General features: G+C 34.5%; 1 protein-coding gene across 1 annotated transcript in view; it reads right to left on the reverse strand.

Moving 5' to 3' along the window:
- Nucleotides 1–18,754, reverse strand: part of LOC138339449 (uncharacterized) — a 29,787-nt gene that overhangs the window by 7,082 nt on the left and 3,951 nt on the right. The window contains 7 exon segments of the mRNA XM_069291046.1: nucleotides 4,477–4,539; nucleotides 4,683–4,865; nucleotides 4,973–5,030; nucleotides 5,216–5,363; nucleotides 5,455–5,794; nucleotides 6,016–6,173; nucleotides 16,024–16,225. Of these exon segments, the coding sequence (XP_069147147.1) occupies nucleotides 4,477–4,539; nucleotides 4,683–4,865; nucleotides 4,973–5,030; nucleotides 5,216–5,363; nucleotides 5,455–5,794; nucleotides 6,016–6,173; nucleotides 16,024–16,225 (1,152 nt within the window).

Below are 18,754 nucleotides of genomic sequence, written 5' to 3' on the forward strand. Positions count from 1 at the left end.
AAGGACATCGAAATTTACTTAAAGCATAAGAGAAAGAAGACTTCCTTGAAGATCATTGTAAGATTGAGAATGGAAAAGGACAATCAAGTTGTGGAGAAGAGATCTTGTGGAAATTCCAACAATATTAGTAGTTAATATTGTTGATGATGAAAGGTCTAAAAAGAGAAAGGTAAACTCTACACAACGAAGTAGTCAACCTAAGAAGAAATTTAAAGGGAGTTGCTTTAATTGTTTTAAAAGTGGTCATAGGGCTGCAGATTGTAAGGCTCCTGAGAAAGCAAAGAAGAAAGATCGATCAAGCAAATGTTGCTAAATTTGAAAATGATGATCTATGTGTTATGCTTTTCTGAATTCAATCTTGTTGGCAATCGAAGAGAGTGGTGGATAGATTCTGGCGCCACCCACCATGTATGCGCTAACAAAGAAGGTTTTGCATCATTTGAGTCCAATCAAGGTGATGAAACGATTTACATGGCAAACTCGGCAATTGCAAAGGTTGATGGAACGGGCAAAGTATTCTTGATATGACATATGGTAAGGTGGTGACTCTTAAGAATGTACCATATGTTCTAGAATGAAGAAAGAACTTGATTTCTACTCTAATTCTTACAAAAGGGATTTAAATGTGTACTTACTTCCGACAAAATTGTAATTATTAACAATGAAGTGTATGTCAGAAAGGACTACCTTTACGAGGGCTTGTTTAAGCTCAATGTAATAGTTATTGCTAATTATAAAAGTTCTTGCTCTGCTTACGTGCTTGAGTTTACTGGTTTATGGCATGAACATTTGACACATGTAAATTATAAGACATTGCACAACATGGCTAGTTTTGATGTATGCAACATTTGAGTCCACTCAAAATATGAAATGATTTACAAGGCAAACTCGACAACTGCAAAGGTTGAAAGAACGGATATATTTCTTGAAGATGACATCCGGAAAGATGGTGACTTACAAGAATGTGCCACATGTTCCAGAATTAAGAAAGAACTTGTTTTCTACTCCAGTTCTTTCTAGAAATAGATTCAAATGTGTATTTATTTCTGACAAAGTTCTAATTAGTAAAATGAAGTGTATGATAGAAAGGGATACCTTTGCGAGGGCTAGTTTAAGATCAATGTAGTAGCTATGCTAATAATAAAAGTTCTTGTTCTGCTTACTTGCTTGAGTTGAGTGGTTTATGGCATGGACGTTTGAGGCATGTCAATTATAAGACATTGCACAAATTTGTTAGTTTGGAAGTATTGCCTAATTTTGAGTGCAATAAAATACAATATCAAATATGCGCGGAAGCTAAGTTTGCTAAGTATCCTTATAAATCTGTTGAAAGAAATTTGAATCCTTTAGATTTGATTCATGGACATTTGTGATATGAAATCAACACTAGTGCGTGGTAGAAAAAGTATTTCATAACTTCTATTGATGATTGTGTTAGTTATTATTTTGTATGTTCTATCAAGTAAGCATTAAGCAATTGAAATATTTAGGCAATACAAAACTGAAGTTGAAAATCCGTTGGATAAAAAATGATAAGAAGTGATAGGGGTGGAGAATATAAATATCCATTTACAAAAATATGTTTGGAAAATGGAATTATCCATCAAATGACTGCCCCTTATTCACCACAATCCAATGGGATTGCAAGAAACAAAAAAATCAAACTTTGAAGAAAATGATGAATGCCTTACATATGACTTCAGGTTTACCACAAAACTTATGGGGACAAGTTATCCTTACAGCAAATCGGGTACTCAATAGAGTGCCTCATAGAAAGACACAATCTATTTTGTATGAAAAGTGAGAAAAAAAGAAACCCAACTTGAAATATTTTGAAGTATGGGGGTGTCTAGAAAAAGTCCATGTTCTATACCCAAAAGGTTGAAAATAGGGTCAAAGACTGTGGACTGTGTGTTTATTGGATATGTTGTAAATAGCAACGCTTTCGATTTTTGGTTCATAAATCAAAACATCATTTTTTTGTTTATAAGTTAAAACATCCAGATATTCATGAGAAATATGGTAATTGAATATGCTAATGCTGAATTCATTGAACACATTTACCAGTATAAATCTAGACATGAAGAGTCTAGTGGGGGGGGGGGGTCTAAACGACCTCAAGATGAACCAAAAGAAAATATATAAAATGAAGAAAATCCAAGGCATAGTAAGCGTCAAAGCGTTGCTACTTCTTTCGGATAAGATTTTGTAACATTTCTCATTGATAATGAGCCTCAAACCTTACAAGAAACAATTCCTCCATCGATTCATCTTTTTGGAAAGAAGTTGTCAATGGTGAGATTGAATCAATCTGGAATAACCATCCTTGGGAGTTGATTGATATTCCTCTTGGAAATAAGCCTTTTGGATAAAAATGAATACTTAAAAGGAGAATGAAGGTTGATGATACTATTGACAAGTACAAGGAAGATTTGTAGTCAAAGGCTTCAAACAAAAGAAAGCCTTGATTACTTTGATACATACTCTCTAGTGACAAAGATTACATCTGTTCGGATGTTAGTTGCACTAGCATCAATATATAAGACTTCTCTAAATGGAGAGTTCGAGAACAAATTTACATGTAACAATTCGAGGGGTTTGTGGAATTCTAAGTGTGAAAACTTTTAAAGTCACTTTATGGATTGAAAACAACACTCAAACAGTGACATGCAAAGTTTGACCAAACAATGTTGGCAAACAGATTTAAGATCAAAGAGTGTGACAAATGTGTTTACATTAAAGACACTCCAAATCATAAGGTCATTTTTTATTTGTATGTGGGTGATATGCTAATCCTCAGTAGAGACTTAGCTGACATAAATGTTGGGAAAGGCAATCACAAAATAGATATGTGCACGACAAAGGCAATGGCGGAAGAAACCCAAGTCAAAACTTTCCTTTTTATTTGAACCAAGATAAGACAAACTAATGCAAGAATAAAATAATTTGGGAAACAAACTAAACCAACCAAGAGAGAAAAACAAATCAACACAAGAGACACCAAATTTAACGTGGAAAACCTCTTCGCTGTGAAGATTAAAAACCACAAGACCAAAGCTACACTATAATAAACAGGAGTTACAAAAGTTTCCTCCAAAATGGTCAGCAACAAAGTGCCAAACAATGAGCAACACAACTACCGGATAGCAACAAAAACTAGAGAAACAAAAGGAACTAAAATACCCAAATCGCAGCTATTGTTCACAAGCTGAAATATGGAGCTACATGACTCCAAATCACTGTCTCTTAGTTCCCAATCAAATATTAATTTAAAAGGAACACACTCTCCAAAGATCAGTTCGATCGAACAAGAAATGAAGCGGGTATCGCGATTTGAAATTTGCTGCTATGGCTTGTGCGAAAATCTGCACTTTCTCACTTTTTTCTCTATATTGGCTGCTCTCAAAACACTTGTGATTCTAAAAATAATACCTAAAAGAAAGTCCTACATATGCATCATAGTATTGGGCTTATGAAAAAAAGTGGGCTTATGAAATTTGGGCTAATTTTATCCACAAATAAAAGGATAGAAGACCAAAAACCTTGGACTTTTATGCATCCACATAGGAAGGGGAAAAGGCCCAAAACCCAACAATTCTCCCCCTACCAACTATGTGGAGAAATCCTCCATCCCGGCGATCATGGAACAATCCTCAAACTTCCTTCTTGGAAAATCTTTAGTCGTCATGTCAGAACCATTATCATTGGTATGGATTTCTCAAGTTCAAGTAACTTAGAATCCAACACATCTCAAATCCAATGATACCTCACATCAATGTGTTTAGACCAACCATGAAATGTAGAATTATTGCCCAGATGAATAACACTTTGACTGTCGCAATAAAGCACATACCGCTCTTGAGCACAACCAATTTCCCCCAAGAATCTCTTCATCCAGATCAATTATTTGCAAGCTTCAATAGCTGCAATAAGCTCAGCCTCTTTAGTAGATAAAGCAACACATTTTGCAATCTAAATTGCCAAGACACAACTCCCCCTACAAAGGTAATCAACTAGCCTAAAGTAGACTAACGAGTGTCAACATCACCAGCCATGTCTGAATCAGTATAACCACAAAGAATAGGTTTCCCTATCCCAAAACACAAACTCAGACTAAAAGTGCCACCAAGATATATCATAATCCACTTTATAACATTCCAATGCTCTCTTTCTGGATTAGAAAGAAAACAACTAACAATACCAACAACGTGAGAAATATCTAGTCTTGTACACACCATTGCATAAATCAAACTACCAACAACTGAAGCATAATGAATATGATTCATATCTTCATTCTCACCATCACTGGAAGGACAATGTCTAGTACTGAATTTGAAGTGCATAGCTAAAGGTGTACTGACGACCTTAGATTTGTCCATGTTAAATCTACAAAGTACTTTCTGAATGTACTTCTCTTGTGACAACCACAATTTCTTGGCATATCTATCATGGACAATCTACATGTCAAGGATTTGCCTTGCTGGTCCCAAGTCTTTCATAGCAAAAGACTTATTTAATTCTTGCTTCAACTCTTTGATCCTGCAAGCGTTCTAACCAACAACAAGCATGTCATCAACATAAAGCAAAACGATAATAAAGTCATTATAAGAGAATTTTTGCATAAAAACACAATGGTCTGAAGAAGTCTTATTGAAGCCCTACTGACTCATAAAAGCCTGTACCATTGCCAGTGAGCTTGTTTTAAGCCATACAATCTCTTTTTCAACTTGCAAACATAATTTGATTTTCCCTTGACTTCAAATCCTTCCTCCTGCTCTATATAAATTTCTTCATCCAAGTCACCATGGAGAAAAGCAGTTTTAACATCCATTTGTTCAACCTCCAAGTCCAAACTTGAAGCAAGCCTAGAACAACACGGATAGATGAAATCTTCACAACTAGGGTGAATATCTCATCAAAATCAACTCCCTTATTCTGGTTAAAGCCCTTCACAATTAATCTATCTTTGTACTGTGGAATCGGGTTACCATCTTCATGTTTCACCCTTAAAACCCACCTGTTCTTCAAAGCTTTTCGATAACACAACCAAATCAAAAGTATGATTATAATGTAGAGATTTCATTTCATCCTCCATAGAATCAAACCACATTTATTTTTCTTCACATTCCATGGCCTCATCAAGACTCTCTGGTTCTCCCCTGTTAGTCAAGAGTACATTCTATCGAACCTCTTGTAAGCTTCCACTAGCGAGCACCAAGGGTATTAACGTAGCCCTCATCATCAAGGTATCCAACAGATATCAAATGCAAATGAACAGCTGGAGCATGCTTGACATTATTGAGAACTATTTTCGATTCATTATTACTTTCCAAACAAACTGTCCCAATACCAAGAACCTCAACCTCATGATTATTACACATTTTCAACATCCCAAAATTACGTGGAGTATAAGAAGAAAATAATTCCTTCTTGGGGTGACATAAGAAGTAGCACCAGAATCCACAAAGCAACTTGACCATCACGAACAAGATTAATGGCATTTTCATCACAAGAAATAAGAAGGTCATCGTTAGCAACAACCGCAACACGATTTTCATTATTACCTTCCTTATTTTGTTGTTTCATGTCTCTCTTGTGCTTGAAACAAAATTTCTTGATATGCCCATTTTTGTGGCAATAGTCACATATAACATTCTTGAATCTAGACTTTGACTTTCCTCTACTTTTATCTCTGTCATTATAACCTCTAAACTTGCTCTTTCCCCTGTCTTCAGTAACCAAATCGTCGGAGTGTGAAGTAGAAGATGATGAGTCTTGAGATATTCTTCTCATTCTTCATTTAAGACACCACTCTTAGCATATTCCATGGTCACAATACCACCAGGAGCAAAATTAGTCAAAGAAACTCAAAGAGTTTCAAAAGAGTCTGGTAGAGTATTAAGAAGCCATAGTTCTTGAATTTCTTCATCAAATTTTACACCCACTCTGGACAACTTGTCAAGAACACCCTAGAAGTAATTAATATGATCAGAAATAGGAGTCACCTCTTTATACCTTATGTTTATCAATTGTTTCAAAAGAAAGAATTTGTTGTTGCCAGTCTTTGAAGCATATAGTGTCTCGAGCTTGTCCCACAAACTTCTGGCATTTGTTGCATTCACAATGTGATTTGTAACATTATCTTCAACCCATTGTCTGATATAGCCACAAACCTGTAAATGCTTAAATTTTCAATTCTTATCATTCACAGATTCGAGTTTATTAGAAACAAAGACATGTATATGCACTTTCTTGACAAATAAAAGATCTTTCATCTTACCTTTCCAAGTATGATAATTACTACCATTCAAACAAACCATCTTGCTCATATTTGACTCCATCATTCAAATAGATACGAACCACAACCCATTGCTCTGATACCACTTTGTTGGGAAAGGCAAGCACAAAATAGATATGTGCACGACAAAGGCGATAGAGGAAGAAACCCAAGTCAAAACTTTCCCTTCTATTTTAACCAGGAGAACACAAACTAATGCAAGAATAAAATAGTTTGGCCAGCAATCTAAACAACCAGGCAAGAAAAACAAATCAACACAAGAGACACCGAATTTAACGTGGAAAACCTCTTCAATATGAAGAGTACTTAGTGCAACCTATATGATTCAACACAACCATATCATCACGCACATACAAAAGAACATATACCATTTTGAATATCTTATTTTATGAACAATGTACAATTTATGACTCTCAATATAAACAAATATGTCAAGTAGTAGGCCCTCTCATGGAACCCAAACCCAAACTGTTAGTGCACTTGAACGTGGTACCCAATCCCATAGTTAGCCAAAATGTGAAAATCTGATCCAAGTTAGTTATGACAGAATGTGGAAATCCGATCCCACTTAGTTATGGTGAAACGTGGCAATACTATCCATCTTTTATGTCAGAACGTGACAATTTAATCCATGAACACGCTACAATCACAAGAATATCATCTAGATCCTATATTTAAGTCATGATTTCACAGTAAACATCAATCCTGTATCTCATGTCATAAAGTATGATCAACATTGCAACATTCATACGTATACAAATGGGTCATAATGAAGTAAGAACAAGCACATATCACACAATCATAAAATCACAACTATTACCTTCCAAGGGATTTGTCGTCACGCACCTCATGAACCTAATTCAACCATACGCAGTCCTAAGTCATCGTCTAAAAATTCTTTCTAAGGTATAAAGCATAAATTAATCGGTGCATGAATGCATACACATAAATCTTACCATCGATTTATATATATTATGCAATGATCATAGATTTAATACCCAATTTAACAAACCTAGGTTACTAAGGCACCAAGAAGTTACACCGAGTTTTTGACTTAGATATGAGTTTTCTGGGCTTCGTGGCGATGAATTTGGCCAAGAATTCATAAGATTTCTCCATCCCCATGCTAGAAATATCGTTCTCCTCCATTCCCAAGATTAGAGCAGCTTTTCTAAGGTTTCCAGGATATTTTACGACTTATTTAGGTATTTTAGAAAGATGGAGAAAATAGTATTTCTCGTAATTTATGTACAGTCTCACCTATCCAACTATGACACTAACTTTTCCCGCCCTAGCGGCAATAGGACAGCTGTTGTGAGACAGTAGCCAAGAATTTTCAATGATTTTTATTCCTCCTGAATAACGATGGTTCAAATCATTACATATAGTGTGTTAAGGATAAAGATCTATACATTCATGTAGTGAACAACCTTTCATATCTTGAATTAACGGTCAGTAATATTGATTGAAACTAAGAGGGGATAAAGATTATTTAATTATGAAATTCTTGAAGGGATATTTGTATGAAATTATATGAGGATGTCCATAAAGACGTGTGCGTAGTATTAATAATTTCTATACAAATCATAGACTAATATAATACTTACTGGAAATATTTTATTAGTAAATAACTAACTATATTGGGTCAAGGTGTCCTTCGATATTCTCTTGATTGAGTACAATTTTATTTTAAGTTTAGATATACTTCACTCAAGTGGAGTGTTTTATTAATGTTTTGAAGACATTATCTTAAAGGTGTACATTACGAGGTGTTTCAGTATATATTCAATTAGAGTAATCTTAATTTAAGACTATGGAGATGGTTATGGTTTCTCAAGAACTATGGAATGTCTATCGATTATCGTTGGTCAAGATGAATGTGATAGTAGATGTCTTAGGTTGAAAGGCGATGCATATAGATAGTCTACCTTTGTTACATGTAAAGGGGATATTTCTTTGGCTATGGATGTCCAGTCCTTAACCAATAACTTTGTGATACTTGATATCTTAAATCCAGTAGATTTTTGGCGTACATGGGGTGAGGTAGTCCTTATTGGATCAAATTTGGCTTAGACAACTTGGTGATGGAAATTTGTTTAAGATTCAAGAAAAGGTGTTACGAGGAGAACCCAAGGAGAAAATTCTTTATGGTGAGGGAGTTTCAAGGATAAAATATCGTATTTATTTTCTCAAATAGGTGATTTCACTAGGCTGATCATTGATGAGACATATAATTTAAAGTATTCTATTTATTTGGGTAATGTATCGTGATTTGAAACAACATTATTGGTGGTATCATATGAAGAGGGACATAATAGTTTTTCAATATCGTAGTTTGGATTGTCATCAAGTGAAGTATGAACATCAAGTGTTGAGGTATGACTCAATGAATATTCATACTTTAGTGGAAGTGGGAGCATATTTCTATTGCCTTTGTGGTAGCTAGATTTCTCACATACCTTGGGCAAATTTGTACTATATGGGTCATGGCATTGACTAAATCTCCACACTTCTTACCAATCTAGACAACCTACAATTCAAATTTTTTAGCTAAGATAAATATTTGGGAGATAGTTTGCTTGTATAAGATGCTCATTCTTATTATTCCGTTGATGTATCTCATTTACATATAAATTCTAGAGGTCTATGAAAAAAGATTTGGGTACTAGGTTTTATCGTAGTAAAAACATCCCCCTTCAGCTTGATGCTCTGTTTGAATGAACTATTTAGGTCTTAAAAGACATGTTGCAAGCGTGTCAGATTCACTAGGTGGCCATTGGGAAAAGTTTTTCTTTTAGTAGAGTTTACATAGAATAACAATTATCATTCGAGTAGTGAGCTAGCCTCATTCGAGATATTATAAGGGGTTCGAGGGCTCATATTGACGTTTGAGGAAGGTTTTGAAAGCACCTAACCCCTCGCTTACTTGTGGTTATCCGACAATTAATTTGTTTGGATTAAAACTTAACTTGATTTGAATTGAAAATACTTGGAATCATTAAATTGGGTGAAAAATAAACTTATTATCTAAGTAAATTTAACCCTACAAAATTTATTATTTTCAAGTCTATTTAGAGTCGGTTTATTTGGTTCATTAAAACAATACGACGTCTCGTGGGGTTTGAATTTTTAACCCTAAGACTAACAAAAATTAATAACAAATAAATAAGCATAATAAATAAAGATGGGAAGAGAGTCGGGTCCAATTTCTGGTTTCTGTTCGCCTGGACCAATATTTGGACTCATTTTCTTTTGGGCTTAAGGCCCAATTTTTCACCTGTCCTAAAATTCTAACAAACTAATAACGATTAAAAAATAAAGCAGTTTAGGCCCAAAATAACAAAATACAACTTAAGCAAAATAATGAGTGAGCCTTTAGGCTAATTTTGCCTCAATATACAACATATACACTTAGTGTATATTGTTGTATATTATGGGAATATCGACTCCAAATCTTGTACTTCAATCTTCCGCGGACTGCTCTTAGAACATCCCTGGCTGGCTGGCTCGGAAATAAAGGGTTTGAGACTTTATGACTCTCTCAAAGTGTGCGAAACAGAGTCCCAAAAGGAATCAAACAAAATTACATACAAAAAAAAAGGAAAAAGAAGAAGAAGAGTTAAACAAATTAGAATATGCGAGATCTTTCAAGTGATTGCACGAAAACATTTAATACAAGAAAACGAGCAACTAAGACTAGCTACTATGTTGGGACGATGTAACAACAAATAACAGTAACACAAGCAGCAGGCATTTCCCCAACCCGCTGAATTCGAATCTTTTCTGTAACTAATAATGGAACAAGATCTTCTAAGGGAAATATACAACTTAACACTTTTTATAGAGAAGGGACAAACTCAATCTCACAGCTTGAGGCTTAAAACTTTGACACCCATGCCAAATCAGGACAATAAGAAGGGGAAAGCACTGAGAAAAGAGGAGTCATTGCAAATGTTCCAAAATGAATACATGAAAGCATTATTGGCTACAGTTCATAATAATATTAAACAGCCCACGTGCTGAAAGTTGAAATGAGAGACACTGACTTTGGTCATTAAACTAAAAATGTTTCAAAACATGGTCATGATCTCTAATTAAGTGACATTTGCGAATGAGGGGAGAAGATTTATAACTGATCCTGAACTCCTAACAAAGGCACAACTCGGCAAAAAGAAAAAAAATCAAACACGACAATCAAATACTCAAAAATAATCACTCTTTAATTTAGAGGAGAAATAAATCGTAAAGAGGCATATTGTAATTATTTCACTCCCCCTCCAACAAATAATATTTCCTTATGATCTTAATCATACTTAAACAATGAATGTAATATTAAACTTATTGCATAGAAATCCTAACCCGATAGATTACAGACATGAAATCGAAACCATTATAGGTTTGAAAATGCTAAACTAATAGATACGTCTCCTAGTTGATTTGAGATGCAAAAATAAACTAAGGGAGGTGTGTAATAGAAACGAAATAAATTTTGAAAGGAACATTGCGACAATAAATCAGTCAATAAACAATTTGGAAATTAGAGATAACTTTACACACAAAAACACCACATAAGAGTATTTTCAAATCAGTGAAGGGCAGAGAAAACCTAAACTTCACACCAAAATCGATTACACATTCGATGGATGGATAAACATATCAAAACGAATACTTAGAAGTCCCCAAATCCTGAATCTTTCAGTTTTAATAAGATTACATAACGACCATATACAAACAACAAATAAAGTAGAGGAAAGATTCCTAACTATTACCCATTTATGCACAAGGATTTCAACATACAAAGATATACATCATTTAGAACACTAAATTAAAACTCATAAAGAAGGCTAAGATCTAAACGGTAAAAGGCTAAGGAAAGTTCAACTCTTTCTGAGCACCGATTGGGAAAAATGAGTTTAATAGCGACTTCACCACCGACTTCAACTCTCAAAGGGATTTTGGAAAGTGACGATCAACTAAAGGAATGAAAAGGAAGAATCAAGACTAGCCCCCTTTGAGCGTGTTCTGATATGCTCTCTACTTTGTATCTAAAAATCTTATAAGTTGTTCTCCTTTTAAGTTTCTTCCCAACTCTCTTTTTTCCCTTCCATTTCTTGCCAAAATTTTTTCAACTTGCTTCCCAACTTTCTCTAACTCTTTTTCCCAACTCCTTTTCTCTGTTTTTTCCTAAACTTTTCTCCAATTTTTCTTACCTTTTTTGCCAACAAAAGACCAACCCCTAACAATGGTGAACAAGAAAGGAATTTATAGAAGTGGATTAAGAAAGAAAATCAAGGGGGAAAATCTATTGAAAAGGATCAAAGAAATTTGGATTTCCAAATTCTTTATAGAGATAAGGCTGGCAACCAGCTGGAATTCGTACAAATTTCTAATGGAACTCAAAGACAAGCCGTCCGATTCCTGAACGAAGGACGAAGAGCGGTAAGATGATAACACTTGGAAAATTCGACAACGTCCTTGTATGAAATGGACAAATCGCTGCTGGACTCGGGTCGCTGGGCTACATATTTCACATCATTTTTGGGTTCCGCACTCGCAGCTGGAAGAAGAATAAGATTGAAATGTATAGGGGTGGGGGCACGTTTGCTGTATTGTATTTTGGTAAAGGGAATGGGCTAGATCTTTGCTATTGTGTTTAAACAAGGAATGGGCTGCTGAAAATTATAAAATAAAGGCCCAAAATAGTTTTCAGAAAATGAGTGGCGCAAGAAAGAGATTTAATTGGCATTTAGAATTTGGCTAATTTGATTACAATTATTTCCAAGTAAATTTAAGATTTTAGCCAAGTTGAACTTAATTGGTGATTAGACCAATAATTTAATATGATGAATAAATATAAATCAATGAAATAAAATAATTAACATAATTATGATCAAAATAATTTAAAATATAAAATATCATATAACTAAATTAATTAACCAAATATTATATATATATATATATATATATATATATATAATCATAAAAGAGCGACAAAACTATTTAAAATAACTTGAAAAAAAAGAATATTTTGAATTTTATAAAGTCAATTATTTCGAATAAATTGGAATTTAAGAAGCTCGATGGTTAATTTACATTGCGGTGGTCCAAAATTGAGTATCAACAACTGTCCCTCGTTTTACTTGGATTGATGCAAGAAATTCGAGTAAAATGAAATTGATTATTCCAATTTTTGTACGGACTTAAGGATTTATGGTTGAACCCTGAAAAATGGGTTTCCTACATATCTCAAGCTATGAGATTTTAGGCCACTTGTAGTTCGATATGCTTGATTTGATGCACAATTTGAATGAACTTGAAAGTCATCTCGATATCAAATTATGAAGGGACCGAGATGCTTGAGAATGAGATTTAACAGTGAATGTTGGAGAACAACCGAGTTTTCAACACTCAGCCCACCTACATATCCTTAAACTCAAGGAATCAGGATGCTTGTAGTTCGACTCGATCGGTTGGAAAGGAAATCTCTTATGCTAAGATAACCTTTGGTTCTTGAAAAGTGACAAATAAGTCGAGTATGAAAAAAAAGAAACTTGCAACCTCTTAGCCATGAATGTGGATCTCCTAACATCCATAAGTAAGAACTTACACGGATATATTTTTCAACGGTCTTGTGTATTATCACTCAAATTGGAAAGTTGCTTCCGGTGAACACAAAAAAAAGTTCGTATGCAAAATGAAAAATGATAACCGCAAGAGAAACCCACATGCCTTCTAATAGGGGTGTGGTTTGATTGTGGTGGAAGTCGCTTCTCAGCTCGCGTCCTAAGAGTTTGACATTCCTCTTTGGACTATGTCCCGATTCGCTGCTAAGAAAAAGTTACACATTGTGTTTCATCCATTTTGATGTCGTCCGCACCTGTGTTTTGTTTGAGAATTCATCCTCTTGGGATGTTGTAGGAAAAGACTAAGATAAAACTCATTAGCATAAAAATGTAATTCAAACTGGGAGATAGTTTCTTTTACCATGTGGACACTTAGTTGCTACCTTCAAATAATTAACATCGTTTTTTTTCAATTTGACGTTAAGAAAATAATGCTTATATATCATATTTGCAATATAATTCTTCAATGTACTCTTTTTTTTATATGAAGTAATAATAAATAGACTCATGTATTATGTTGATTGCTCTTTTGATGATGTTCTTGCAAATGGAAATAATGATGATGATTCCCCATTAGTAAGATGACGATAATCCATTGGTAGGATGTGTAGATCCATTGGTAGGATAATATTTCTACATGATAGGATTATGATGATACTCTATCGATAGGATGATAATGATGCTGAAGATTCTTCGATAGGATAATGTTGATTTATTTGTAGGATAATATTGGTGATCCGTTGATAGGATAATGATAATGATCCATTAATATGATAACGATGATCCATTGATAGGACTGTGATAATAATTCATTGATAGATTAATGTTGATCCATTGATACAATAATGATAAGGGAGATGATAAATATCTGTTGGTAGGATGATGTTGATAATGATCTGTAGGTAAAAGATGACGATCCATTGGTAGAATAATGATTATGATCCATTGAGAGGATAATGTTAATGAAGATCCATTGGTAGGATGATCATGATCTATTGATAGGATTATAATAATGATCCATTGATAGGATAATGTCGATGATCCATTGGTAGGATATTGCACATCCATTGGTAGGATAACATCGATGATCCATTGAAGGATAATTTCAATACATTGGTAGGATAATGATAATGAAGATACGTCTGTGAGATTATATCAATCCATTAATAGGATGATGTTGATGATCCATTGGTAGGATAACATTGTTGATCCATTGGTAGGATAATATTGATGAATATTCATCGATGGGATGTAGTTGATCTATTGATAGGATAATGATACTAAATATCCGTCAGTAGGATGATGTTGATCCATTGGTAGGATAATGATAATGATCCATTGATAGGATAATATTGATTCGTTGGTAGGATAATAATAAAATATATTTGTCGGTAGGATGATATTTATCCATTGGTAGGATTATGTTGATCCATTGGTAGGATAATATTAATGATTCATTGGTAGGATAATGCTAATGAATATCCATCAGTGGTAAAATGTTTATCCATCGATGGGAAGATGTCTATCGTTACAAAGCAAGGATGATGCTTCATCAAGCAATATAGGTGATACTCTAGGCATCTTCTAAGTGATGGTATCGTCTCAATCGACAATAAAAAGGAAAATGATCCTCAGAGCGTGGTCGCATCTCCTTTGACAATACCTTATAGATGAATTTCTAAGTAGTAATAGTATCATGCTTGATGACATGATGCAAGTAACGCCCTTCAAGTATTTCTTAGTTGATAAAAAATTGTAAAATATCTTTTCTCGAGGTTTTCATTTCTTTCATTCTTCAATATAGTTGGACGTTCAATATAGACTTCATGTTGTTAGGAATTTAATTGAAATAATGTTATTTATATTCTCGATTCTTTGATATAAGCAACATAAAATATCTCCAATAGACTTGCGTCCACAGAAAAATTGTCAATTTTGGGGAGTTATTCCCCTTTTGGACTTCTCCATATTCATTGAATGGAGGAATTTGTTGATTTCAAGGTGAACCTATAGACCTGCATCCGCAGAAAAATTGATAATTTAAAATGAACCAATCTGTGTCGATTTCTTTGCCTGTTTGCTCGTTATTTTGCTATCTTCGGTTGATTTTTCTAATCTCCCGCCTCTTTATAGATAAGACAAAATATTTTATGCAAAGATGGATAACATATGAAGGAACTTTTTTTTTAATGAAAATAGATTTTCAAAAAGTAGTATTTTGGGAAAGGTCGCTTCAGAAAGTCATGTCACATCAAGCTTAATGAACGTCCTTGAGGTTGATGTCTTGAAGTCTATATGATAACTTGCTGGAAAGTATTCAAAGTCGCTCTAGACTGCCGATAAACTTATGTTGAAATTTTGAGGATATCCTCAAAAATTTCTTTCCCAATTGACTGTCTTGGCTTATCTTTAACCGTCAATGAACAAATCAAGGAATTTTCAAGAGACCCTCGAAAATTCTGTCCCAGTTGCAAATCTCAAAGTAAATTCAGTCTTGACTTTTTGAGGAAAATCCTTTTCCCTTCTAAAAAATTCTCTCCCAAATCCTAATATAAAGAAAATAGAAATCTTACGAGAGATGTGATCGAACAATTATGGCACCTACATATCCTGCTGAGGAAGGAATTAGGTCAAACGTAGTTCCTTCTCAGAGGTCAACAATAATAAAAAATTTACAAAGAAATTGATCGAGACCGATATAGACCACCCATATATCTCATTCTTAAGAATTCAGGTCGAACGTAGTTCAAATATAAGAGAAAATATTAAAAAGGGATAAAAGGGTGACCGAGGTCGACATAGGCCGCCTAGGTATCTCATTCTTGAGAATTTAGGTCATACGTTGTTCATTAAAAAGGGATAAATTCTAAGCATAAACTATTAAAAATTAATAAAAGTGATTACAAGGAAAAGATAGAAATCGAGTTTTCAAATAAGATATCTTTCGACAACATTTGAGTAGATTGAAGACTTGTGAGATCTAATGTTCATGCTCAACCATATAATGTCGTCAAATAAACACATTGATGTGCTCGCTAAGAAAACTGATGAGTTCTCTCTCCTATGCTTTTGTTCAATAGGCACCAACTTTGATTTTTTTACGCATTCATCATTTTCCTGATTCACTATTCCAATCTCTTCTGAATTTGGCTCCTTGTGACTTATGAACTGTCTTAATTTCTCAATCACGTGTTTCGGTACCATGATCTTCATATTGTAGTCCTCAAACTCGTCCACATCTACACCATTTTGTTCATTCAGCTTCTTACATGACTTGATATTGACAGATTTGAAATTATTTTCACTGAAATCATAGGCATATATAAAGCAACTAAACCAAATTTTCATAATAATGGAGGTTTTTGTTTGAAATAAGAAAATAAGAACTTTGCCGATAAATCATTTTGTTCCTTTTTTTTTCAAAATATTAGGAGGGAGATTAAGACATAGTGCGACAAAAATAGAGTAAAGGATGGTTTTTTAGCCTCATTTGAAACACCACTAATTATGTAATAACATATGAAATTTTCTATTTATACCAAGACGAGCGAGGAATCAAGAGAAGAGTGGATGTCCAATGAGGAATTTGCTCCCTTAGTTTGTTGTCTAGCATGATTCGCGTCTCAGTCATCTCTTCAAGTAAAATATCACCTTCTTTGAACATATTTTTGATTCCTTCCCTAGACCATTATAAGTTGGAAAAGACTGATATGAGTGAGACAATGATTCTTAAAAATCTTGATCGATCTTCTGGTTGTTCTAACCCTCCTTTGGCACTAAAGCAAAAGCTTGATGAGGTTTCATGATCACCAAGTTGGATTTTTCTCTTTTAGTTTGAGATGCTACAACTTTCTCAAGCTTTCTAATGTTGGATCATGAGGTTATGACTTTTTGCACATTTAAAACCTCTTGGACTTCAATCATATTAATAGTCATCCCTCCATGATTCAACATAGGGTTACAATTGACATTAGGCAGTCTGGATAGTGACAACCTTTTGATCTATCAAGTCTTGAATTTTATGTTTCAAGTTGATACAATCCTCGTTAATATGCCCAACACCTCCTGAATGGTAAGCACAGTGAATATCGGATCTATAAATCTTGGAGTTGACATTGATAATTTTAGGATCAATTGTCTGTATCAGGCCAGTTGATTTCAATCTCTAGAAAAGTTATGTTCGGCTTTCAACCAAAGTAGTAAAGACTCTAGAAGGTTTTTTCTCATAATTTGGACGAGGACGATAATGTGAAGGTACTTGACGGTAGTTTGAAGGATTTTGGTGAGTTGGTGCTTGAATTTGAAAATTTGAATATTGCGGAGCTCAGTAGCTAGGAAGGGTACTTTGGTAGTATGGTGATGGATTTTGATAACTTGATTGGATATTTGAAAAATTAACTGATGGATCTTGATAATATGGATGAGTATTTTTGTAATTTGTAGGTGTAGTTTCGTAAACAAGAGATGGAATTTGATAACTCGGTGGTGGAGTTTGCTAACTTGATTGGGTATAACAAATTGGATATGAATTTTGTTGAGCTCGAGGATAACCTTTGTAAGTTGAGGATTTTCTAAGGTATCTTTTTCCATCAGATGGGCAGAATATAGAAGACACATCCTCTCTCTTCTTTTTCAACAATTCTGAAGATTCAGCAGGGGCGGCAACACGAGAAATCTTTCAAATTTTAGGCCCATCTTCGATAGCCTCACCTACCTTGAATATTCCAAAAATTTTGCTCCAACGACAAATATTATACTTACATAATTCTATGACTCTTGAATACGTATGAACACTTCAATGATCTCCTTCTCAAACATAGGGGTCGAACCTGAGCATCCTCTTTCCTCCACCTATATGCATATTCACGATAACTTTCAATGGGTATCTTCTTAATTCTCTCCAAAGAATAGCGATCAGGAATGATCTCCACATTTTAGGCGAATCGTTCGATGAAATCTTTAGCTACTGCATTCCAGCTAGACCACTGTCTGGTCTCGTGAGACGTAAACTATTCCAAAGATCCTCCGCTCAAACTTCAGCTAAATAGACGCATTAGTACGACTTCATATCTCCCAACACCTACGATCTGGTCACAGTAGGCCCTTAATGCGCTAAGGGGTTCTGCACTCCTCCAAAAGTGTCAAAATTTTGGCATCTTGAACCCTTCAAAGAGGTCCAGATTTGGATGAATGCGTAAGTCTTCGTAGTTCAAACCAGCGACATTAGGAGTGCTGTGAAACTCCTTAATTGTCATTTGGATCTCCTCCTTTATTTATATATTTGTTAAATCTTCTTTTCAACTCCATTCTCTTTCCCGCTCCTCATAATGGTCGAGCTCAGAACCATTCACATTGTCCTCATTTGGAATGGGAATTTGGAAGGTGGTTTTTGTAAGAACCCAAAAATTACTTAGGTGAATTAGAGACTAAAATATTGGTCTTGATCGTCTAAGGTCCTAAATATGTCTAATATATAGTATAGAGGCAGTAACTAAAGTATTAGGTGTGTTGGAAGTCAAATGTCAAGGGACGACTAAGACGTACAATGACTAAGTCACCTATGTGCCTCGTATGTGGTTCTATGTGATTATGTGTGATTCATGAGGTTTTAATGTTATTAAATAATTTATTATAGCATGTATAGTCAGTTTGTTGAGTTTCGAGAAGTTTGGTGGTCAAATGTCCAAGAACGTCCATAACGTTCGAAAGATATGCCTTGAAATGACCTTGTGCGTGTAGTCGTGTTTCGTCGAGTTTTCCATGTTCGTTTTGAATGAAATTTATGTGAGAGGTGCTAAACTCATAGAGGATCGTACTTGGATTGGAAACGTCC

The sequence above is a fragment of the Solanum lycopersicum genome, chromosome 11 (genome assembly GCF_036512215.1).
Source record: "Solanum lycopersicum chromosome 11, SLM_r2.1".
Classification (NCBI taxonomy): Eukaryota; Viridiplantae; Streptophyta; class Magnoliopsida; order Solanales; family Solanaceae; genus Solanum; species Solanum lycopersicum.